General features: G+C 53.1%; 1 protein-coding gene across 2 annotated transcripts in view; it reads right to left on the bottom strand.

Annotated features, from left to right (window-relative positions):
• Positions 1–18,179, bottom strand: part of IFFO2 (intermediate filament family orphan 2) — a 54,951-nt gene extending 36,772 nt beyond the window's left edge. The window contains exon 1 of one of the 2 annotated variants that reach the window (XM_074306083.1): positions 17,213–18,179. In XM_074306083.1, the coding sequence (XP_074162184.1) occupies positions 17,213–17,874 (662 nt within the window). In that variant the 5' untranslated portion in view covers positions 17,875–18,179. The remainder of the gene's footprint in view (positions 1–17,212) is intronic. The other variant, XM_074306082.1, reaches the window with a different exon arrangement.
• Between the last annotated feature and the right edge of the window lie 2,328 nt (positions 18,180–20,507).

Genomic DNA, 20,507 nt, shown 5'->3' with positions numbered 1-20,507 from the left:
TTAAATGTCTACTATGTGTCCCTACCCTGAAGGATACAATATACACAATGTATACAAAGATAAAAAAATTCAAGATAATCCGGCCTCTATTATTGTCTTCCTTCCGTAAACAAGCATTATATTGTGAGGAAGGGAGGAACATGCTCAGGTGAGCATCTTGGGAAGGAGGGGGGAGGCAGGAAGAAAATGGAGGCAGGGAGAAACTACTGGGAGAAGTGAGGAGAGGAGCCCCGTGAAGAAAACTCCGGGACTGTTTGGGTACTAGAGTAAAAGAGGGAATAATAGAACCCACGGAAGCACATGGGAACTTAAGGAGAAAATACTGCATGAGAAAGGGGCAGAATCCTGGGTGGGAAGTGGTTAATAATTTATTTGTAAAACAGAGATAAAAGGCCTTCCCAGGCCAGAGTGGGGAGGGGGCGGAGATGCCCCAGGACCTAAGGCAGGACCTAAGGCAGCACATTCCCCGACCACCAACTACTGCAGCTCACCCAGCCGGCTTTGAGCTCTGCTCCTGGGGTCAGGAAGGTCAGGGTTTAAAGGTCAGCCTAGACACTGGCGGAACAAGTCGCTCAGCCACTTTGAGGTTGGTTCCCTCCTCTGTGACATTTGACTTGCTGACCTCCGAAGTCCCTGACAGTTTGGAGATTCTGTGATCTTTGACCTCTTTGGCTGTTAAGAAGAGGAAGGGGATCCTCCCAGATTTCCGGGCCCAGCGTCCCCAGGGAAGCCGAGGGGCAGGCATGGGGTCCCTGGATGCCTGGTATTGCTTCAGTGAGGCTTGCCACCATATGGCACCAGATGAGGCCACTGAATGAGACTCCCCCAATGACTCTTGCTCCCTCCTGGGCGGTAAATCTGTGAGCCAAGCTTCAGTGACCATCCCATCCCCAACCCAGAGGATGTGCTTGTGAAAGGTACCGTGACCAGGGAAATGCCTGGATGCGGAGGCTCTGCCCTGAGGTCACAGTCCAGCTCCCCTCGGAACAAGTCTCTGGGCCGCTCTGGGTTCTGTAATGCGAGGGCTTGGCCCGGATGTAGAACATAGGGACCATCTGCACTGAGAGCACCCGCATCCCAACGGCTGTTTCCCTGCCTGTTAAATAGAAAGGTTGGAGCTCCAGTGCCCTCCGGCTCCAAGGAGCTCCCTCTGCCTCCCCGTCTCGTTCCCTGACCTGACTTTTGTACCCTGGGGAGCTGTTGGCTCCACCTGGGGCAGTGGGTCCTCGCTGTCCCCCAGAGAATGTGGCTGCATCCGAAGCAGGACCTCCAGGAACTCCCCGGCCCTCCCAAGAGCCCCAGTGACAAAAACCAGAGTCCTGGAGATTGGAGGGTGTCCCAGACTGGGGGGGGGGCCCACCTAGCATCAGTGTGGCGGACATGCTGGAGCAGCTTCCTTCCCGGGTGGGGATGGCTGTGTTAACCCTGGTCCCACACAAGAGGGGGTCACCTCCCATCGCCTCCACCAGCTAGGCTAACTGGTCCGGGCGTCTCGTTACCCTCTGAGACCCAGCCTTGCCACATGGAGTTCCCAGGAAACTCGGCACTAGCTGTGGCAAATGTCCCAGTCAGAGGGGAATGGGAAGAGAGTAGAACAGGGTGGGGGGTCTTGGTTTTTGTAGGGGGGCAACTCTAGCCCTGAGAATTCTCAGAAATCTAGAACAAGTGAATAGAGAGATACATAGATAATAACTATACACCTCCTGATCTCTCTCCCAAGCCCCAGGGTCTCAGATTTCTGGAGCTGACAGTAGGACACTGGAGGAGCCAGACCCTCCCCAGCCCCTAGGAAACACAGAGGAAGGAGCAGCCTCTGTTTCTGGGAATGGCCCAGGATTGTCAGGAATCTGCCAGCCCAGCATGGGGCTCCCCAGGAGCAAGGCATGAGAGGGAGGGGAAAGGTTACATTCCAAAAAGCCGAACGGGGGCGTGGATGGAACTGGCTGCTGCAACACTCTGAGACACCTGTTGGAGAAGGGGCCAGTCAAGAGGGTAGGATAAAAAAGCATCCAATTTGGGCCCTGTGTCCGGAAAAATGTCCTGTCAGTAACAGCTGTCCCAAAGTGGAACCGACTGCCTGGAGGTGGTTGGGCTGAAGGGGAAGGCAGGAAAGAGGAGGGTGCTCTCAATGGAGGCCTTCAAGCTGGGGTGAGATTCCCTGACTGGTATAGTGGGTTCTCCCACTATAATGAACTCTTCCCCAGAAAAGAACCACAGAATGATATGCCTTAGAACCCGGGATGTCGGAGCTGGGAGAGGGTCTTAGAACCTGGGATGTCAGAGCTGGGAGGGGCCTTAGAACCCGGGATGTCGGACCTGGGAGGGCCCTTAGAACCCGGGATGTCGGAGCTGGGAGGGCTCTTGAAGATAGATTGCCAAAAAGAACATGGAAAATCAGAGCTAGAAGAGGTCCAACTCTCACATTTTACAGATGAGGAAAATGAGACTCAATATGACCTCAGGACTTAATAATAGCAGAGCCAACCAGGAGCAGAACCCAGGTTTCTTAGTTCCAAGTTGTTCAGGATTTTTCACAATCCCCAGCTAGAGCTTCAGAAGGAAAAGCTCATGCTAACTAGAAGACCCCAATCAAGAGAACGCTAACCATGGACAAGGCCAGGATCTGGGGGACACGGAGCGGTCCCCAGAGAACCTTCAGCCATGTGACAGCTCTACCTGTCAGATGGAATCTGGGACCCAGCCAGTCTCCCTCCCACAGATGACTAAGCCAGAAGAAATGGGCGGCCACAGCAGTGTGAGAGAAGGGGGTTGGAAGTATACAAGCACTTCTTGATGGCCTGGGAAGTTGCCGCAAGGCCCTAGGCCTCGGTGACCAGGAGGGGCTCGGAAGGACCCTTGCAGGAGTCGCGAGCTTTAAAGGGAGTAGCCCGGGCAGCCACATGGGCTCTTCCCTGAGGTGGGGCAGGTATGACAATCCCCATTTTACAGGAAGAAAAAGACAAGGCCGGTGGTTGAGTGAGTGACTAATTTGTGCAGATATTAAAGTTTGCAGAAATGCTTTACTCCCAAGCACCCTGCCAGGTAGGCAGCACAAGCATAATTACAGCCCATTTTATAGAGTAACTGAGGCTTTGAAAAGGAAGGGACTTGACATTGGCCACAAGACTAAATTAATTCACACGTTTACAGTGCTTGTCATAAACAGGAGTGAGTGGCTGTGCCTTCTCCTCCCCAGAGAGCTTCAGGCCGGCCAGGGGATGTGGGGAACGTTCTTGTTCAGGCCTCCTAGCCGGCCACGCCAGGGCTGCCCACACTATCCAGCCTGTCTCAGTTCTCTATTCTGAGCCACGAGCCAGGCCTGCTCCAGCAGTGCGGAGAGCTTCTCACACACACATAGCCATCCCTCATGCCTGGGATGCCCGCCCTTCCACCTGGCCTTTTGGTTTCCATTATTTCCTTTCAAATTCAGAGTCTCCCAGAGGTCCCTTGCAGCTCCCTCCTGCTGGCCCTCTGAGATCAGCCCATCAGGGAGGGCTGAGGAACCTGAGAACATGCTCTAGTCAGTCCTGCAGGCTTCTTTCTGAGGAACCTAACTGAGAAGTAAGAGTCCCTATACCCAAGCTGGATAACAGGCCTTGGGAGTAAAGACTTCTGAGATTGCCTCAGTTTCCTCAGCTGCAATATGAGAGAGTTAGACTAGACTGGATAATCTCTAAGAAATGTTACAGTTTAAATTGAACTCCCTGACTCAAATGGGCGAGGGCCCATCCTTCAACTAAATAACAAAAGGCACAGGTTTCAACCTTCTTCAAGGTTAACCAACAATGTTATTATCTTCAACCTCAGTTTCCTTTTCTATAAAATGAGGAATGGTCCCTTCCAGCTCTAACATTTCATGAGAGCAAAGGATCCTAAGCCTGTGTCCTTGTTCCCCAAGGAGACCTTGAGCCCTGTCCACCAGACCCAGTTTGCTCCTGTCCACACAGCAGGTGCAATCTTCCTCCTGCTCCTCCTAAAGGTCGGCTCACATTCCTCCCAAAATACCAGCCTCCCTAATCCTTCTGGATTCCCCTGCCCTGCCCGGACCCACCTCAGGCAGGCTGGTACGCAGACTTACATACCTAGGCACCCACGCCCCAGAAGAGGAGAAAGTCTCCCAGAGATGGAGAATCGCTGTTTCCAGGTCAAAGGCAGAGAAATTGGCTGAGAAATCTAGCTGTCCCAAAGTGGAACAGGTTACCCCCAGGGTAGAGGGTTACTCATCGCTGCAGACTTCCAATAGAAACCGAAATCTTTGGCGACCAGAGACCTGAAGACCCAGAGGCCTGCCAGCCAAACCCCTCATTTTACAGATGGGAAAACCGAGCTCCCAGACACCCAAGGGGCAAGATGGGGAGACAGCTTCTGACTCCAAGGTCCCACCCGCCCCATAATGTGATGGACAGAGCTGGGCTACACAAGGCCTGGTTTTGTCCAGCAGTCCAACCCAGATGCCTCACGTGTCACAAAAACTCATTTGTGTCGGGAATGTGCCCTCCTCCAAAAGGGTAGAGACAGGCAGAGGGAGAAGCCCCAGAATCCCCGGCTGGGTTCTGCAGTCTGTAGTAGCTTTAACAACTTCACTTCCCTTCTTGGGGGATTAAGTCAGATGGAAGTCAGCTGCCAGCACAAAACTGCCTTTGTCTACCAGACGAAATAGTAAACCAAGACCAGTCTGTAGAGTAATTCAGGAAAAACAGTATTAAGACGGCCTGGTTTTAAGAAGGGTTTGATCCCCAAAAGACCTCAAGCAGTTCATACACATCTGATTCCCTTCACTCCCAACCCTGCAGATGTTCTCACTTGCAGGAAAGGAGACTGAGGCCCCAGGCACTTATACAACTTACCCAGCAGTGAAAGCCCAAGTCATGGTTTGGTTTTTTGGTTCAATGTAGAATTCTGAGAAATTCTGATGTGATTGCTAAGGTTTTCTCCAACTCTGACGTCCTATATTCTAAGGGCCCCCCAGCTCTGACATTTCATGTTTTAATGTTCCTTCTCAGACATTCTGTGTTTTAAGCTTCCAGTCAATCTCTCTGAATCTCATTTCTCCCATTAATAAAACCAAGCAACTTCCCAGAATGCTGTTAAAGCATATAATCCTTAAAGCACTCTAGCCACAGTCAGTATCATACTCTCCCCAGCCCACCTCTCCCTCACCCCTCCTTCTGAGGTTCTACGGTCTGGCTCCAAAGGAGCAGGCAGCCCTCGTTATCAGGGCTAACAGGGAGATAAACTCAAGACAGACAAAAAAGATGGACTCTGTCCCATTCTTCAGCAATCCCCAGTTTATAAGCTGAGCTTGAAGAGCTTGTGCAAGGAGGCTACGTCCACCCCCACGCCAGGGCCAGCAGTCCCCAAAAAGGAAGAGGCTCAGCTCCTGAAGACCCTTTTTTGGAGGCTCTGTCTGAAACAGGGGGCTCGGTGCCATTCCAGGGGCTAGGGAGGCAGAAGCCAGGGGATTTGGGTTCAAATTTCACCTCTGCCCTGAGCTCACAGTGTGATCCTGGACAAGTCAGTCTCCCACTCTGAGACCCTCTCATCATTTGTAAAATGAAAAGGTTAAACTGGATGATCTCCACAATCCTTTGTAGCTTTAAAAAGTTTATCGCATTCTGAAGGTGTTGGGGCCCCAGCTCTTTGTCCAAGCTTTGGCCAAGTGGCCCAAAGCAAACTTCTCCTTAACATAAATTTTCTAAAGAAAGACTGAAAAAGAGCGTATGGAGTAGAAGAAAATTAAGGAGGAAGACTGGGTGGAAGATCTTTGAAAGAGGGAAACCTCTATTTGAAATAGGAAAGTGAGTCTTAGTTTCCTCATCAATAGAATGAAGACAATCCTGGAATTACTCACCTCACAGGACAAAGCACAGGGAAAGTGCTGGAGGCACCGGAACTGTTATTAGGGCTGGGGATGACCTTTGCCTGAAAGCAAGGGAAAGGACTCTCTGCCTACTGAGGTCACTGCCAGCCTTCTCATTCCAGGGGCCCCAATAGGAGAAAAGAGAAAATGACAGCGACAGAGAGGTGGAAGGGGCCCCAGAGGCCATCTAGGTCAATCCTCCCACTTTACCAATGAGGAAACTGAGACCCACAAGTTAGGAAACTTGCCCAGGCACCCACAAATGGCACCACTTTCACCAGGCTCACTGGAGGCCCCTGGCTGGGACATCTGTGTCCCATCTCTCCTTTCCCAGCTTTGTGTGCCCCCAGCTGCAGGGCCTTTCTCCTCTAGGATCTCCAGACTGATCTTATATGTACTGACTGAAATGTGTCTTTTCCTCCAATCAGAATGTAAGCTCCTTGAGGGCAGGGGCCATTTTGTTTGGCTGCCTTTGGATTTCCTGCACCGAGCCTGACAAGTAATAACAAATGCCCTATCTGCCTACCTATCTGTGTCTTTAAGTACAAAATACAGGAAAGAATGAGAAAACAGAAAGAAAAATAAGGGAAGAAGGGAGGGAGAGAGAGGGGAGGAATAAAATTAAAGGGAAGTAGAATGCAGAAAGGGATGGAAGAGGGAGGCAGGAGACAGTCTGGGGAGCTCAGACCTCACCTTTTTATTTCCAGGTCAATGGGAGCCGGTGCTCACCTGACCTCCCTGCCACACACACCCCTCCCTGTGATTACACACAAACCCAGGCTGGAAACACTATAAATAAATGCCTGCTCCAGTTCCCTCCAATGCCCAGCACTGGGCAGAGAACGCTGCTTCTGGGTTGTAGCTGCTTTCTGCCATTTCAAGCTATGCGAGTTGCACCACTGACCCAGTGCTGCCCGGAGCCATCCCCCTGGACCATGGCTGGCTATGGAGGGGCTGATGGGAGGGGGGCAGCTGGGCCTCTGGGACCTTCTGGGGGCTCGCTCTGGGACTCCCTGCTTGGAAGTGGATCGGGCCTGGAAGACAGGCCCTGCCACAGGCTTGATGTGTGACCTAGACGTGTCAATTTTGAGATTATTTCCTCTTCCGTCTCCACCAGCAGGTTCCTACGATCTTTTTTCAGTTTCAATAGCTGATATTCTCAGGGCCTCCCAGCTCTGACATTCTCTGATCAGAAAGAACCCCCGAGTTCTGTTATTCTGTGTTCTAAAGGTTCTTTGAGCGTTCAAGGTCTGTTATTTCCCCAGAAAGCACGAGGGATGTTTCTTACTGCTCAAGGCCCAGGATTCTCCTAGTCCAGCCTAGGCCTCCATCCCTCTGACTGGCCTGGAACAAGAGAGGAAACAGCTGCTCTTGGGGCGGGGGAAGATTCCAACTTACTAACTCCTACAGCAGCCTGGGAAATTAAAAAGGACTATTCAGTCGCTCCCCTCCCCCAAGGAAGCAAACAGGAGGCTCCAAGCCAAGCCCAGCCTTAAATAATCCAAGTAATAAAAATTGGCAATTAAGAAAGCAGGAGGCAATATCTCAGTGAGGGGCTGTCTCTGGATGGCTGGATGCATTTGCACATCAGGAAGTCTGAGCACGTGCCAGCCACTGGGTTTTAGAGGGAGGAGAGTGCTGAGCAAGCACTTTTCATAAGGAGGGCTCCAGAGCCAGCCCCCATGGGCGCAGCAGCCCCCGGCCCTCGCTTTGGCCCATTCCTCAAACCCCATTCCAATGCTCCTCTCCAGGAACAGCCCCCTCTTCCTCTGGGATCTGTCTGCCCAAAGTCACAATCCCAGGCAGGTGTTCTGCAGTCCACATGCAGATGTTTGGCAGTTGGGAGGGAGCGAGATCAGTGATCAGAATCATGGAGCTGGAGTTTGCCAAGCCTGGAATCAGATCCTAGCTCTGCTAAGTCACTAGCTGTGTGACCTCAGCTAAATCATCTCCTCTCGGCACCTCAGTCTCCTCAAAAGGGAGATAATAACACCCGAAGTACCTATCCCCCAGCACCTTCGAGAAGTAAAAGAAATAATACGTGTTAAAGTACTACATAATTGCCAGTTATTACTGCTATGCACAATAATTGACACCTCACTTTAACTCAACAAAATACTTACAGGGTGTGTGCCCAATATCCCTTGAGGGTTTGTCATAGTTAGGGGAAGGGGATGACAGAGAAAGGTGTTCACATTTTTCCTTTGTTCAAATGAGACCTGAGTGCTAAACCCTGCAACGCCAAGAGGCAATTTGTGAGGATGTTAGAGAAGGAAATGTAGTATCTGGGGAGTCATCATTTGCTCAGGGAGAGAAGGAGAAGAGAGAAAGAAGGGCTGGAAATTTTCCTACCAGGAAGGCTAGGGAGGTATGAGCCCTAAAAGACCCTTCCAGCTTTGACATCCTATGTTCTAACATTCCATGTTCTAAGGTTCCTTCTAGCTTTGATATCCTATGTTTTAACATATTCTAATATTCCATGTTCTAAAGCCCCTTCCAGCTCTGATATCCTATGTTCTAACATTCCATGTTCTAAGTTCCCTTCCAGCTTTGACATCCTATGTTCTAACATTCCATGTTCTAAGTTCCCTTCTAGCTTTGACATCCTATGTTCTAACATTCCATGTTCTGAGTTCCCTTCTAGCTTTGACATCCTATGTTCTAACATTCCATGTTCTAAGTTCCCTTCTAGCTTTGACATCCTATGTTCTAACATTCCATGTTCTAAGTTCCCTTCTAGCTTTGACATCCTATGTTCTAACATTCCATGTTCTAAGTTCCCTTCTAGCTTTGACATCCTATGTTCTAACATTCCATGTTCTAAGTTCCCTTCTAGCTTTGACATCCTATGTTCTAATATTCCATGGTCTAAGTTCCTCTCCAGCTTCTCATCATCTCTGAGGTCTTCCTTTCAGCTCCAAATCCTGAAATCAAAGAATCAAGTAGAGATAGTTCATACATAGATGGTGGAAATCTGGTATCTGATTCAGGCAGTTTTTTGTTACAGTGAATAGAATCCTGGACCTGAAATCAAGAAGACCTGAGTTCAAATCTCATCTCAGATATCTCCTATGTGACCCTGAGCAAGTCAATTATCCTCCATTTGCCTCAGTTTCTTTATCTGCAAAATGGGGATAATTAATACCACCAATTTGTGAGAATCAAATGAGATAACATGTAAAAACTCCTTTGCAAACCTTAGAAGTATTATATAACTGTTAGCTCTTATTAGCTACTACGCTTAAAAAAAATTGAGATTCAGGCTGGAGCCGAAGATGTCATCCAGAAGCGGGAAAGGAATAGCAGCAGTCCATAAGTGACCCTGCGTTCAGAGCAAAGAACAGAGGCCCAGGACCTTTGGAGCACATAGCTCAAGGGTGGAGTCAGGGCTATCAGAAAGGCAGGAGGATCAGAATGATGTCATCCAGGTGTCAAATATAACAGAGGACTCAGAAGAATGGGGAGCTAAGAAAAGATCATTGGGACTGACCAGGAAATTTAAGCATTAAAAAAAGTCTAAAAAAAAAAAAAGTTTAAGCATTAAAAAAATATTTTTTCACAGTGCTGAATGCGGGATCTTAGGGAAAGATAAGCTACCCACGGACACACCCGTTGTTTTTGTATTTACCAAAAGACAAGTACAAATTAGCCGGATACTTCTTCCCAGTACAACAAAGGAAGAGACATTCCCCCAAAGGCTGGTACCAATTTGTAGATTACTTCAATGACTGGCTGGGTTTTTCTTTTCTCCCCTTGATTCTGCTACAGATGAGGAGGCTGCCTACAGAGGCCTAAATGGTTTCTCTGAGTTCATTCAATTCCTCTAAATTAGACCCAAACTTTGAGAGATGAGCCTCAGACTGAGCAATCTCTCCAACCCTCAATGTCCCTGGGGAAACACCAGAAGAGCTATAAACAGAGTGGGGAAAAGGCGTGGGAGGGGGGTAGAAGGAGTAGGAGAAGCAGAGGGACAGGAGGAGACATTTTCTGACACTGCTTGAAGGCCTTTCTGGGCTCTGACATTCTGGGTTCTAGGGCCCTCCCAGTTCTGACATTCCAATGTCTAACATTTTCTACATGTGTCCAGTGTCTTTTTTGCACACTTTGTTCAATGATCACTTTCCCAGTTCTGACATCCTAAGTCAGAAGACAATGTCCAGTTCTGACATTATATGATTCCACAAATTAATTATGAATCTTAGAACTTTGCATTGCAGGCCCTTGGGAACTCCTGATTCAGGTTAAGGCCCAAGACCAGATGCTAGTCTCCAGTCTATAAGAACACCATGTGTCCCTGGGCAAAATACTGCCCCTTAGGGGGTCTCAATTTCCCAACAGAAGCTTTATTTGTCCTCTTAAGATCTTTTAAAAATCTGGTACTCAAGATGTTCCTCCCAGCTACCTCTTCTTCCCTACCTTGGCCAACTGCTTCCGGCTACCCTAGCCAAGGCTTCTGGGGGGAGAGTGTTGGGCTTCTGTTGACACAGCTATCAGCTAAGGAGTTCCCCATTGAACCATGGCCTGTTTGGGGGAAAACGCTGGAGGCCTGGTTATGCACTAGCTGCCGGGATTCATTCCTATATTTTAAAAAGAGAGAACAGGAAGGCTTTCTTCACATAGTAGCCACCTCCCTACACAGCCCTCAGAGAGTGACTCCAAAGTACCCCTGAGGAATGGGCTGGCTCCCTTTGGTAGATCACTTACGGGCTTACAGGCAAGAGATACAAACTTTTCATTAGATAAAGCACAAAGTCCTTACAGGTAACGGAGCCTCTCTCAGTTAACTAGGGGGACAGTTCTGAATCGCCAGGAGTGAAGCCTCGGCCGGCTGGCACTGCTGTTCACCCCGCCAAGCTCCGGCCCCTTCTTGGCCTTTTACTAAGGTGGGACAGCTTGGAAAAATCACTTCTTCCTCTCTGAGTCTCAGTCTCCTCCTCTGTAAAATGGGGACAATGATACTTGCTTCTCCAAACTCCCAGGTCCCTCAGCCCTCTAAGAACTATGTGATATGTGTCATCAGCGTTACCCGGGAGTCTGGCTGTTATCAGATACATGAAAAGCTTAACTGTCTCCTGTTCAAATTCATGGCTAGGGAAAAGCTAACCCAGCAGGGCAACAGAAGTGGACACTTGCTCCAGGTGGCCAAGGCAGGTGGGTGCTAGCCAAAGAGCCCCCCAGAATCCCTAGAGTAGCCCAAAGCCCAGTCACCTCAGAGGGGCACAGAGAGTTAACCGCAGTTTCTAGCTTCATGACAACCATCCACCCACCCTTTGTATTTGAGAAGCAACAGAGAGAAACCACATCCTGCTCGAGCCCAGAATGAAGAGGCTTGTACCAGCAGGGGAGACCATGTCACCAGAGAGGTCTGGGGGAGAGTCCTAACTCTGCTATTAACTCACTGTGTGACAAAGGAGCCTTAAGCCCGTCACCATCTCCCTGAGCTTCAGTTTACTGAGAAATGGGAAGGTTAGACGAGAGCTCTCTGAGGCCCTCCCAGCTCTGACCTCCTGGGTATCCCATTTCCCAATCCATCCCACCATCCCTCACATTCCAGTTTGGGATTCTGGTCATCATGTCTCACTTCACAAAGTGCTCTAGGGCTACACCATTTAGGACCCACATTATTACCGTTTCACAAATTATGGACGGTGACTTGCCCAAAGTCTCAAAGGCCAATGAATGGCAGAATTGAGCCCTCGTGAGCTCAGGCTATCCAGAGAGCAGAGAGGTCAGAAGTGGTCACACACAGGATGCAACGCCCCCGTTTCCCTCCTTTACTGCCTTGGGTCCTCTGCCATGAAAGGCAGCAGAGTGTGCAGACAAGCCACTGATCCTGGGAGGCAGGAAGACTGGGTTTAAACCAACTGGCGAGGCCATTCTGATCGGGGTAGAAAGGAACTAGTGAACGCTACACGTTCCAACCCGAAAGAATCCCCCCGTCAGCTTCCGACTCTTCTTGGGCTTTGGGCTGTCCTCCCCCTTTCCTCGCCTTGACCTTTTTCACAGCCTCCCAAATGCTTTCCCAGAAGAGTACACAACCGGCTGAGATGGGGAGTGGGTCCCCCAATGAATGCAAAGGCAAGTCACTGAAGCACCACAGAAGGGGGGCAGAGGAGCCCCCGAGAGGGGAAACAGAGACACAGCTCATCTGCTGGGAAGCCAGAGGAACAGATCGCCCCTCTTCCAAGCTAAGGATCTCTGCCAAAGACATGTTCCACTGGAACACAACAGACAGAGAATAGCGGGGCCGGAAGAGACCTCACTGCTTATAACCTCTGGGCTCGGGGCAAATGCCCTCTTCTACCCTAGGGACACAGTGCTGGTACTGAAACCCAGGACTTCTAAGGCAAAGCTACTCCCCAAAGTGGGAGCAGAGACACGGGCACCAGTGGGGAGTAATCCGGGAGGGCTGCCTTCAGGGTACCTGATCTAGCCCCTGACAATGCCAAGGGAAGGACCCTGAGGCCCACAAGTCCCCTAAGTGGTAGAGCTTCCTCCTCCCACCACCAGGGCCATCCGGGCACAGGCCCACCCAAGGGGGACGGCTCTCCATCCACCTTCCACAACATGATGTCTCCCTGTCCCCCAGAGGGTCTCGTCCCAGATGAGGGGCTCTGACTGAAAGGGGACGCACAAGCCTATGACCCAGGCCTTGGAGGCACCTTGACCCTCAGCCCCAAAAATGCTGACCACTCACTTCCATCTGGGCCCTGACAAAGGGAGCCTTTCCTAAGCAGGTTTGGGACCCAGGGAATCATTCTCCCCATTTGACAAGGGGGAAAACTGAGATCCATTGAGAGGAAGTGACCTGTTTAAGGGTGAATGCAAGTGAAAGAATGGGCCTGCAAGTTTTCCAGTGGTAAGACAACAATTAGAGGGACAGGAACTGGCCCTGTGACATTATTGGTACGGGGGGCAATGCAGGTTGGCAGGGGCTTCTGGGTGGCAAAGTACAGAGAGCACTGGCCTTAGAGTGAGGAAGACCTGAGTTTCAATCCAGCCTCAGATACTTACTAGCTATGGACCCTGGATAAGTCCCTTCACCTCAATTGCTTCCCCCCAAACCAAACAAGAATGGTCTTAGAGTGGTGCTTTGGCAATGTGATGTTCAGTGAAGACCAAGGTGTCACAAAGCCATTCTGCAGCAGAACCAGCTCACTAGGCCACACTGCCGTAATGACGATGATAATTAATGTTTCTATATAGTGCTTTAAGTCAATGTTTTATATAGATTATCTTATCTGACTATAAGAACAGCCTTGTGACCAGGTGCTATTATTACCCCCACTTTACAGGAAAGGAAACTGAGGCTGGGAGAAATGAAGTGACTTCCAGAGTTTGAACTTGGGTTTTCCCAGGTCCAAGTCCAACAGTTAATGCGCTCTGGGGGTCTCTAAAACCTCTTTCTGCTACTTCAAAGAAGCCAGACTGTGGGACTCGCTGGCTCCCAGAGGTCAATGAGACAGGTTCAGTTTCCAGGCCACCTCCATCCCTTATTCTCATTCCTGTGGCTGGGCCAAGGAAACTCTTCCGGAGAATGTCCCTCCCAGCTTGTGTCTCTGTAGACTTCCCAGGTGTAGTCCACCCCAGATTTATAATACAATAAACATGAGAAAGAGCCTGCTATGTACAAAGACTGCGCTCCAGACAGGGAGATTAAAAAAAGATCAGTAAGACATGATGCCTACCTCCCCGTCCTCATGGAATTTGTGATCTAGTAGGAATTGAGACATAAATACCAATAACTTCAATATCACACAACCAGGACCTTAAACCAAGTCTGAGGGGCTAGTCATTACCAGCGGCCAGAACTAGTCCAACCTTCTCATGACAGATGGGAAACTGACGCCTAGAAAGGGGAACCAATATTATTTAGTAACTTAGTGGCAAACCAAAGCAAAAAACCAGGGTTCTTGACCCAGATCCACCCCACCAGTCCCTTCCATCGAGCTAGTCCTGCCTTCCCTTCCAAGAGTGCTTGGATGTGAATCTAAGTGTTTGGGACATGCATCTATGGGGAACCTAGAATGTAGGTTCTTTGAGAGCAGGGACTTTTATCTTTATACCCCAGCACCAGCCCATAGGAAACACTTAATAAATGCTTTTTTCCCCGACATCGGATACCTGTGAAGCTCAAATGAGGTACTGTATTAGACTTTTGTAAACCTTTTGTTAGCATTATTACCTCCACTCTCATTGTCATCGTTTCTATCTGATTTCGTCCAAAGTACACTTTTCCAAATCCCCCAGTGGAAAGCCCCAGCTCCTTCTGGCCCAGTTTGGGTTACTTGGGCCCGGTAGATGGGGGTTTCTTTTTTGGAGCTGGCAGAGGGTACAGGAAATGTTTGTTTTGGTTTCCAAATCTATGCTCAGCGACCTTGTCAATGTTATGGTTTCGATGACCACATTTTTCTGGCAATTTCTTGAATAAAGGCTGGTGCCTCATGCAAAACTGCTCTGAGCCTGAATTGAGAAAGTCCCCAAAGTATGTGGGGGAGGGAACCAAGGACTTGGGGGGGGGCAGTTCTCGGGAATAAGAGCAGCTCTTCCTCTAAGTGACACTATTACAGAACTGGGGACCTGGAAGAGACCTCAGGGGTAAACCCAAGCTCACCCAGAGAAATCCAACAGAAGGTAGGGGCTGGGAGACGTGGGAATGTTTGTCCTTCCTGACCACCTGCCACAGGACTTTGTAACCACCACCACCCCCTGCCAAATCTCTAATACAGAACCCCAAGCAGTGACTGACAGAATGAGTCTTTGGGTGAAAGAAGAACCCACCAGAGTCATAGAGTTCCAGAGCACCAGAGTGAAACTGGCTCCTGAATGGGGAGCTAGGAGAGGCTTGAGACATACAATGTCAGAGACAGGAAGCGTCTTATAGCCCACAGTGTCAGAACGAGAAAATGGTAATGTTAAATCCCTAAGAAACCTTAGACAATACAATGTTCTAACTTGCAAAGAGCTTAGAAACCATCAAATCCAAATCTCTCCTTTTATACCCAGGGAAACAAGCCCGGGGAAGTAGGCTGTAAGCTCCTTAACGGTATTACTTTTCCTTATTCTGTCTTGGACTCTTTTCTGTGTGCTTTGTCCAGAACAGGCAAAATTATAGCACTTGCTTCTCGAGTTGGCCCAAAGATTCACATACAGCACAGAGTTCCCAGGTGGATGGATTCTTCACTAAAACCTGAGCTTACCTCAGAGAAAAATAATTCCAAATGCTTAAATACAAGCTATCCCGACAATGATGACATCACCAAGAAGAGATTTCGCGTCCAACCAGAGACACACAAAAGTATTTGGGCGGACATGGTCAGAATAGAATTCGGAAATACCCTCAACCTCCTCCCATAAAGTATAAACCAGCTGGGAAACAGACTCCGGGGTGGGACTACTGAAGGGGTCAGACTTTACAGGAACCAGGCCGTGAGACTTCATGAAGGTGCTCAGCCCTGCAGCCCTCTCATTCCAGCTCTCAGCATCCCCAAAGCACCGCCCCCATGCCTTGCCCTCTTGGCAAAAACAGACCATCTCTCGACTATTAGCCCCCTGATATCCCTGGGGGGACTCAAACAAGCCGGCGGACACCTCTGCTTTGGAGGAATCAACAGGAAAACCCTCCCCAAAAGGAAGTCATTTTCCAATTTAAAAAAAAAAAAAAGCAGTAAGACAATCGCCGCTTTGGACCTTTGGGAGAGAGGAAACGGACAAGAAATGAGGAAGCCTCCGGTAGCTCTCTCGTCACCAGCAGCACCCACGTCTCAGGCATTCCAGCACCATGCCAAAGGTTGACATCATCCCCACTCCCTGGGTGCCGGGGTGTCATAATGTTGCCCAATGCCCCTTGTAAGGCTGGTACAGGTTTTTCTATATCCTAAGTACCCAAGTCCAAAGAAAATACACACAGCAAAGCCCAAACACAACAGAAGCTGGCAGCGTGACGACACCGTGGCACCGGGATCCACGTCGGAGGCTGCCACCAAATCCGTCGCTTCTTAATGAGGTTTGGGCCTGTTTCCCCATTAACCAACTCCCTACCAACACGGTGGAGACTGCTTCCCCAAGGGGTCAGGGAGACCAGAGCACAGCCAAATCCTCCAAATATTTGGGGGGGGAGGATGGAGGGAACCCTGCTCTCTCAGTGACTGTATAAGCTGAGGTGTCCCTGGCTTACTCTGCCCAGTCTCTCAGACTGCAGGGAAGAGGCTCCAGGGCTCAGGCCCCTTCTGGAGAAGTGAGAGTTTGGGGGGATGACCCAACTGTGACACGCTCAGAAGAATCAGAAGACTTTCTGCAGTCTCACCCCAGAGAGCCCGGATAAGGACGGGGAATGGTGCTCCCTCCCTTGCAAACTCAGGGGCAGAGGCCTGGGCCCAACAGCACCTTTATAAATATAATCAGAAGTTGGAGAGCTCAGAGAGGGAGGGACTCTCTGAAAGCCTATAATCCAAGCACTCCCAAAGCCATATGGCACCGTGACCCCTGGAAGCCAGGGTTCTCTTCCTGTGGGGGGACAGAAAGGGGAGGAGAGGGGGAGCAGGAGGGGAGCTACAAAATGCATAGGAAGAAGATGAAGGAGGGGGAACAAAGGAGAGAAATTTCTGCTTTTATCCAGCAGACAGAGAAATCTGGAAAAGACTGTCAACTGGGCTCTGGGCAGGAAGTAATCTCAGCTCTCCTCTGGGGCACCCCAAGCCGGGGAGCGCAGGGCAGCCGGCCCTGCAGGCCCGAGCCGGTGCCCGTCCTGCAGCTGGGAGGGGGCTCCAGGCCTTCCCCCCGCCCCCTGATTCTGCCAGAGTAAGTTTTTGTCTTCCCCGGACGCTGGGAGGCTGAAGCCACATGAATGGGGAGGTTTAAAGAGCTTTGTCTGAAAGGATCCTCTAAAGCAGCCCCACGTTTCCCAAGGCCATGCTGGCGCTCTGTTAATGGAGGAGGCCTTTTAGGCCTAGTCAGCTAGCCCTGGAACCGTCTGGTCCGGCTGCAGCCCAGCTCCCCCGGGCCCGGGAGGCTCAGCCGCCCACCCGCCCGTTAGGAGGGGGCAGGGGCGAGCCCCGGGCTTTGGCCCCTGAGCATCCCCGGCGCTGTGAGAGACTCTGCTCTGTCCAGGGCCGCACTAAGTGCCTCACAAGGGGTAAAGTCACCCCGGTGGCGGCGGCCCCTAAGACAGCGCCTACTACGCGCCAGGCACCGGCCAGAGCCCTGGGGACTCTAAGAGAGGCAGAAGCCGGCCGGGCTCTGTGGGGGCTCCCGGCCCGGGGGGGGGGGGTCATGTCTCCCCCCGATGGGGGATGGGTCATGTCTCCCAGCCATGGGGCGGGGGGCGGGGGAGGCGTTCGCGACGTGACTCACTTCTTCTTGTACTCGTCCCGCTCGCGCTTCACCTTGGCCAGCACGTTGTAGAGGGCCCGGATCTCTGGGGTGATGGTGTCGATCTGCACGCCCACGCCGTCGGGGTGCACCCAGGACACGCCGGGGCCCTGCACGGTCTCCACGCCGCCGCCCCCCGTGCGCCGGACCTGCGTGTAGCTCCAGATGGTGCCGGGCAGGCGGCTGTAGTGCTGCGGGTGCGAGCCGGCGGCCCCCGGAGGCACGTTGCCGTTGGCGCCGATCGGCGGCGGCGGCGGCTGCGGCGGGGGCTGCGGGCCGGCGGCTCGGGCCGGGGCCAGGGCGAGCTCGGGGCCCGTCTGCACCGCCTGCTCGCGGGAGAAGGTCTTGTACCGCAGCCGGCGCTCGCGCTCGCTCTGCTGCTGCTCCAGCTGCTTCTCCAGCAGCCGGTTGCGCCGCTCCAGCTCGTGCACCTTGGCCAGGAAGCAGCGGAAACGCACGTTGAGCCCCTTCAGCAGGTAGATGTTGGAGCCCAGGTCGTCCCGCAGCGCCGCGGTCACGGGCGACGGTCCGGGCCCCGCGCCGCCGCCGCCTCCCGCTCCCCCGCCTCCCGGGCCGCCGCCGCCGCCGCCGCCCGGGCACCCGAAGGCCAGCGCCATCTCGCCGAAGAGCAGCGAGTTCATCATGCGCCGGCTGCGGGGCTCCGGGACCCCGCGGCGCGGCTCCAGGGCCGGCTCCAGATGCGGCTCCAGCTCCGCGGAGGGCTCCCGGCGGGGCCGGGCCAGCGGGGATGCCGGATCCAGGGCCAGGAGGGGCCGCGAGCGGGCAGCGGGAGCCTGCGGGGAGGGCGCTGCGCCGAGATGCTCCGGCCCGGCTGTGGCGGAGCGCAGACAGAGGCCGGACACCCGGGGGCCGCCGCCGCCGCTGCTGCTGCTGCTACGGAGAGGGGGCAGGGCGCGGAACTGCGGCTCCGGCGGGGGCCACTCCCGGGGCTGTCACCGACACTGTGGAGGCGCCGCCGCGGCCGCACGGGAAGGGGTTTCGCTCGGCCCCGCCCCCTCCCGCAGCGAGACCCGCCCTCTGCAGAACCAGGCCCCGCCTCTCCCTTGCCGGCCCCGCCCCGTTCCCGGCCTCCCGCTGCGGTTTCTCTGGGGCACCGCGCTCTGCCCGCCCTTAGGAGGCACTAGGCCGACACCCCGTCCCACCCCCCGGTGCCAGAAGCCACGCCTATACTTTAAATAATGCCTCGAAACCACGCCCACTCGCGAAGCCCGCAGCGTGTGGTCCCGCCCCCAATCCCGCCCTCCCCGCGACTGTCCGCAGAGTCGGTCCCGCCCTCCCGCCGGCCTGGCCCCGCCCCCTCCCGCTCTCCCGGCCAGTCGCCGTCTTGCAGTTTTTCTGCCCGGGGACACCGACCGCAAGGCTGCGTCTTGGACCCCCACCAGCCTCGGCGGCCGCAGGGGCGGCTCTCTCGGCTCTCTTAAAGGGACCGACCCCCCTAAAATCACTGGATGATCTACTTAATTCTCCCCAGGGAACTCTCACTTCCTCCCAGCAAAAGAACAAAAAAAATTCTGGTAGCTGCAGAGGCTTCTGCCCAGGACGTCTGCACGTGCTTTCATTCATTCACTCAGCAGACCTTTATTAAACGCTCGCTGGGCGTAGGGCCCTGCGGCAGCTCAGGCAGCTTCCGCAGCGCTTCTCCAGCCGGGCGGCCCAGCGAGGGGGAGATTCTGCGAGCCGCCGCTGCAGCCCTCCCCCACCAGCTCCCGGAGCCGGGCGCCTCCGAGGGCATCCGCATCGGCCCCCTCCCCTCAGCCTGCGCACACGCACGCCACGCACGCACACATCCCCTTTTGGCTTAAAAAGCCCGCTCGTGCCCTCCCGCCCCGGCCTGCGCGCATGCCGGACGCTGCCCTCCGAGATGCCAGCCCGGGATAGCGGGCCTCTGAGCCGGGCCGGGGCGCCTCGCAGAGCCTGCCTCCCAGAGCCCTCTCTGCCGGGGGCGGCCTGGCTTCAGAGCCCCTCCCCCCTCGTGTGACTGGCTGGCAGCGGCCGAAATGTCTCCGCTCGGGCCGGAGCCCTCAATCATCAGCCGGCCCGGCAGAGACGCCGTCCCTCGGGGGGCCCGCGCCGAGCTCCGCTTCCGGCCGCTGCCGAACGCGATTCAGTTCGATCCAATAAACACTAAGTCCCCAGGCCCAGAGCGATGTTAGAGCGTCCGGGGTCAGCTAAAAGGAACCTAGAACACAACGCAGGGGCCAGCGCAGGGTAGGGTTCCCGTGCGGGGCAGACAGGGAAACTGAGGCCTGCGGGCCTCCCACAACGAACTCCTCAGTGCGGGGGAGCCCTGAGCGAGAGGGGCGGAGCTCTCGTCAGCTTCCAGCAAATTCCTCACAGGGGCTGTTGTTCTAGGCTCTTCGCACAATTCTCAGGGCCCTGAACCCACCCCCAGCTCTCTCCCTCCCCCCTTTTCCATGAGACAGTAAACCATCCAAGCTCCCCTCTCAGCCCAAGCCTGCCTGTTGCTGCGCCCTCTCAAGGCCCCAGAATTCCTCCTTCTTGTGTTCTGGAGGGAGCCTCAGTCCTCTGCACTGAGGGCAAGGAGAAAACGGCCTCGGCTGGAAATTCCCGCTCAACGCCCTGAAGTGATGGGAAAGTAACAGACGGAACAGAATATCAAATGAAGAATTTCTGGGAGGATCCCTGGACCCAGAACATTAGAACTGGAGGGCCCTTAGAACCCGGGAGGTCAGAGCTGGGAGGGATCTAGAACCCGGGAGGTCAGAGCTGGGAGGGATCTAGAACCCAGGAGGTCAGAGCTGGGAGGGCCCTTAGAACCTGGGAGGGCCCTTAGAACCCAGGAGGTTAAAGCTGGGAGGGCCCTTGGAACCCAGAATGTCTGGGGCAGTGGATAGAGCACCAGCCCTGGAGTCAGGAGGACCTGAGTTCAAATATGATCTCAGACACTAGCTGTTTGACCCTGGGCAAGTCACTTAACTCCAATGGCCTCAGTTTTAAAAAAAAAAGAGAGAGATTATACAGAATGTCAGAGCTGGGAGGGCCCCTAGAACATAGAATACTGAAACCATGATTCCTTACTTACACAGCAAACGTTGCTCTAAAAGCACCTACAACTTTATTGAAGAGACAAGATGCAAACATACAAAAAAGCTACCAAGAGCACTCAGTCACGGTCCCATGCAGACTGTCTCCATCTCAGAGAATCACGTCCAGGGACTCAGTCCCCTGAGTGCACTGGGGCGAGCCTTCCCTTCTCTGGACCTCCATCTTCTCTGCAGAACAAACTTTGCACTGG

The sequence above is a fragment of the Sminthopsis crassicaudata genome, chromosome 3, assembly GCF_048593235.1.
Source record: "Sminthopsis crassicaudata isolate SCR6 chromosome 3, ASM4859323v1, whole genome shotgun sequence".
Taxonomy (NCBI): Eukaryota; Metazoa; Chordata; class Mammalia; order Dasyuromorphia; family Dasyuridae; genus Sminthopsis; species Sminthopsis crassicaudata.
The sequence above is the reverse complement of the archived record's forward strand: the minus strand, read 5'-3'. Positions and strand labels throughout refer to the sequence as shown.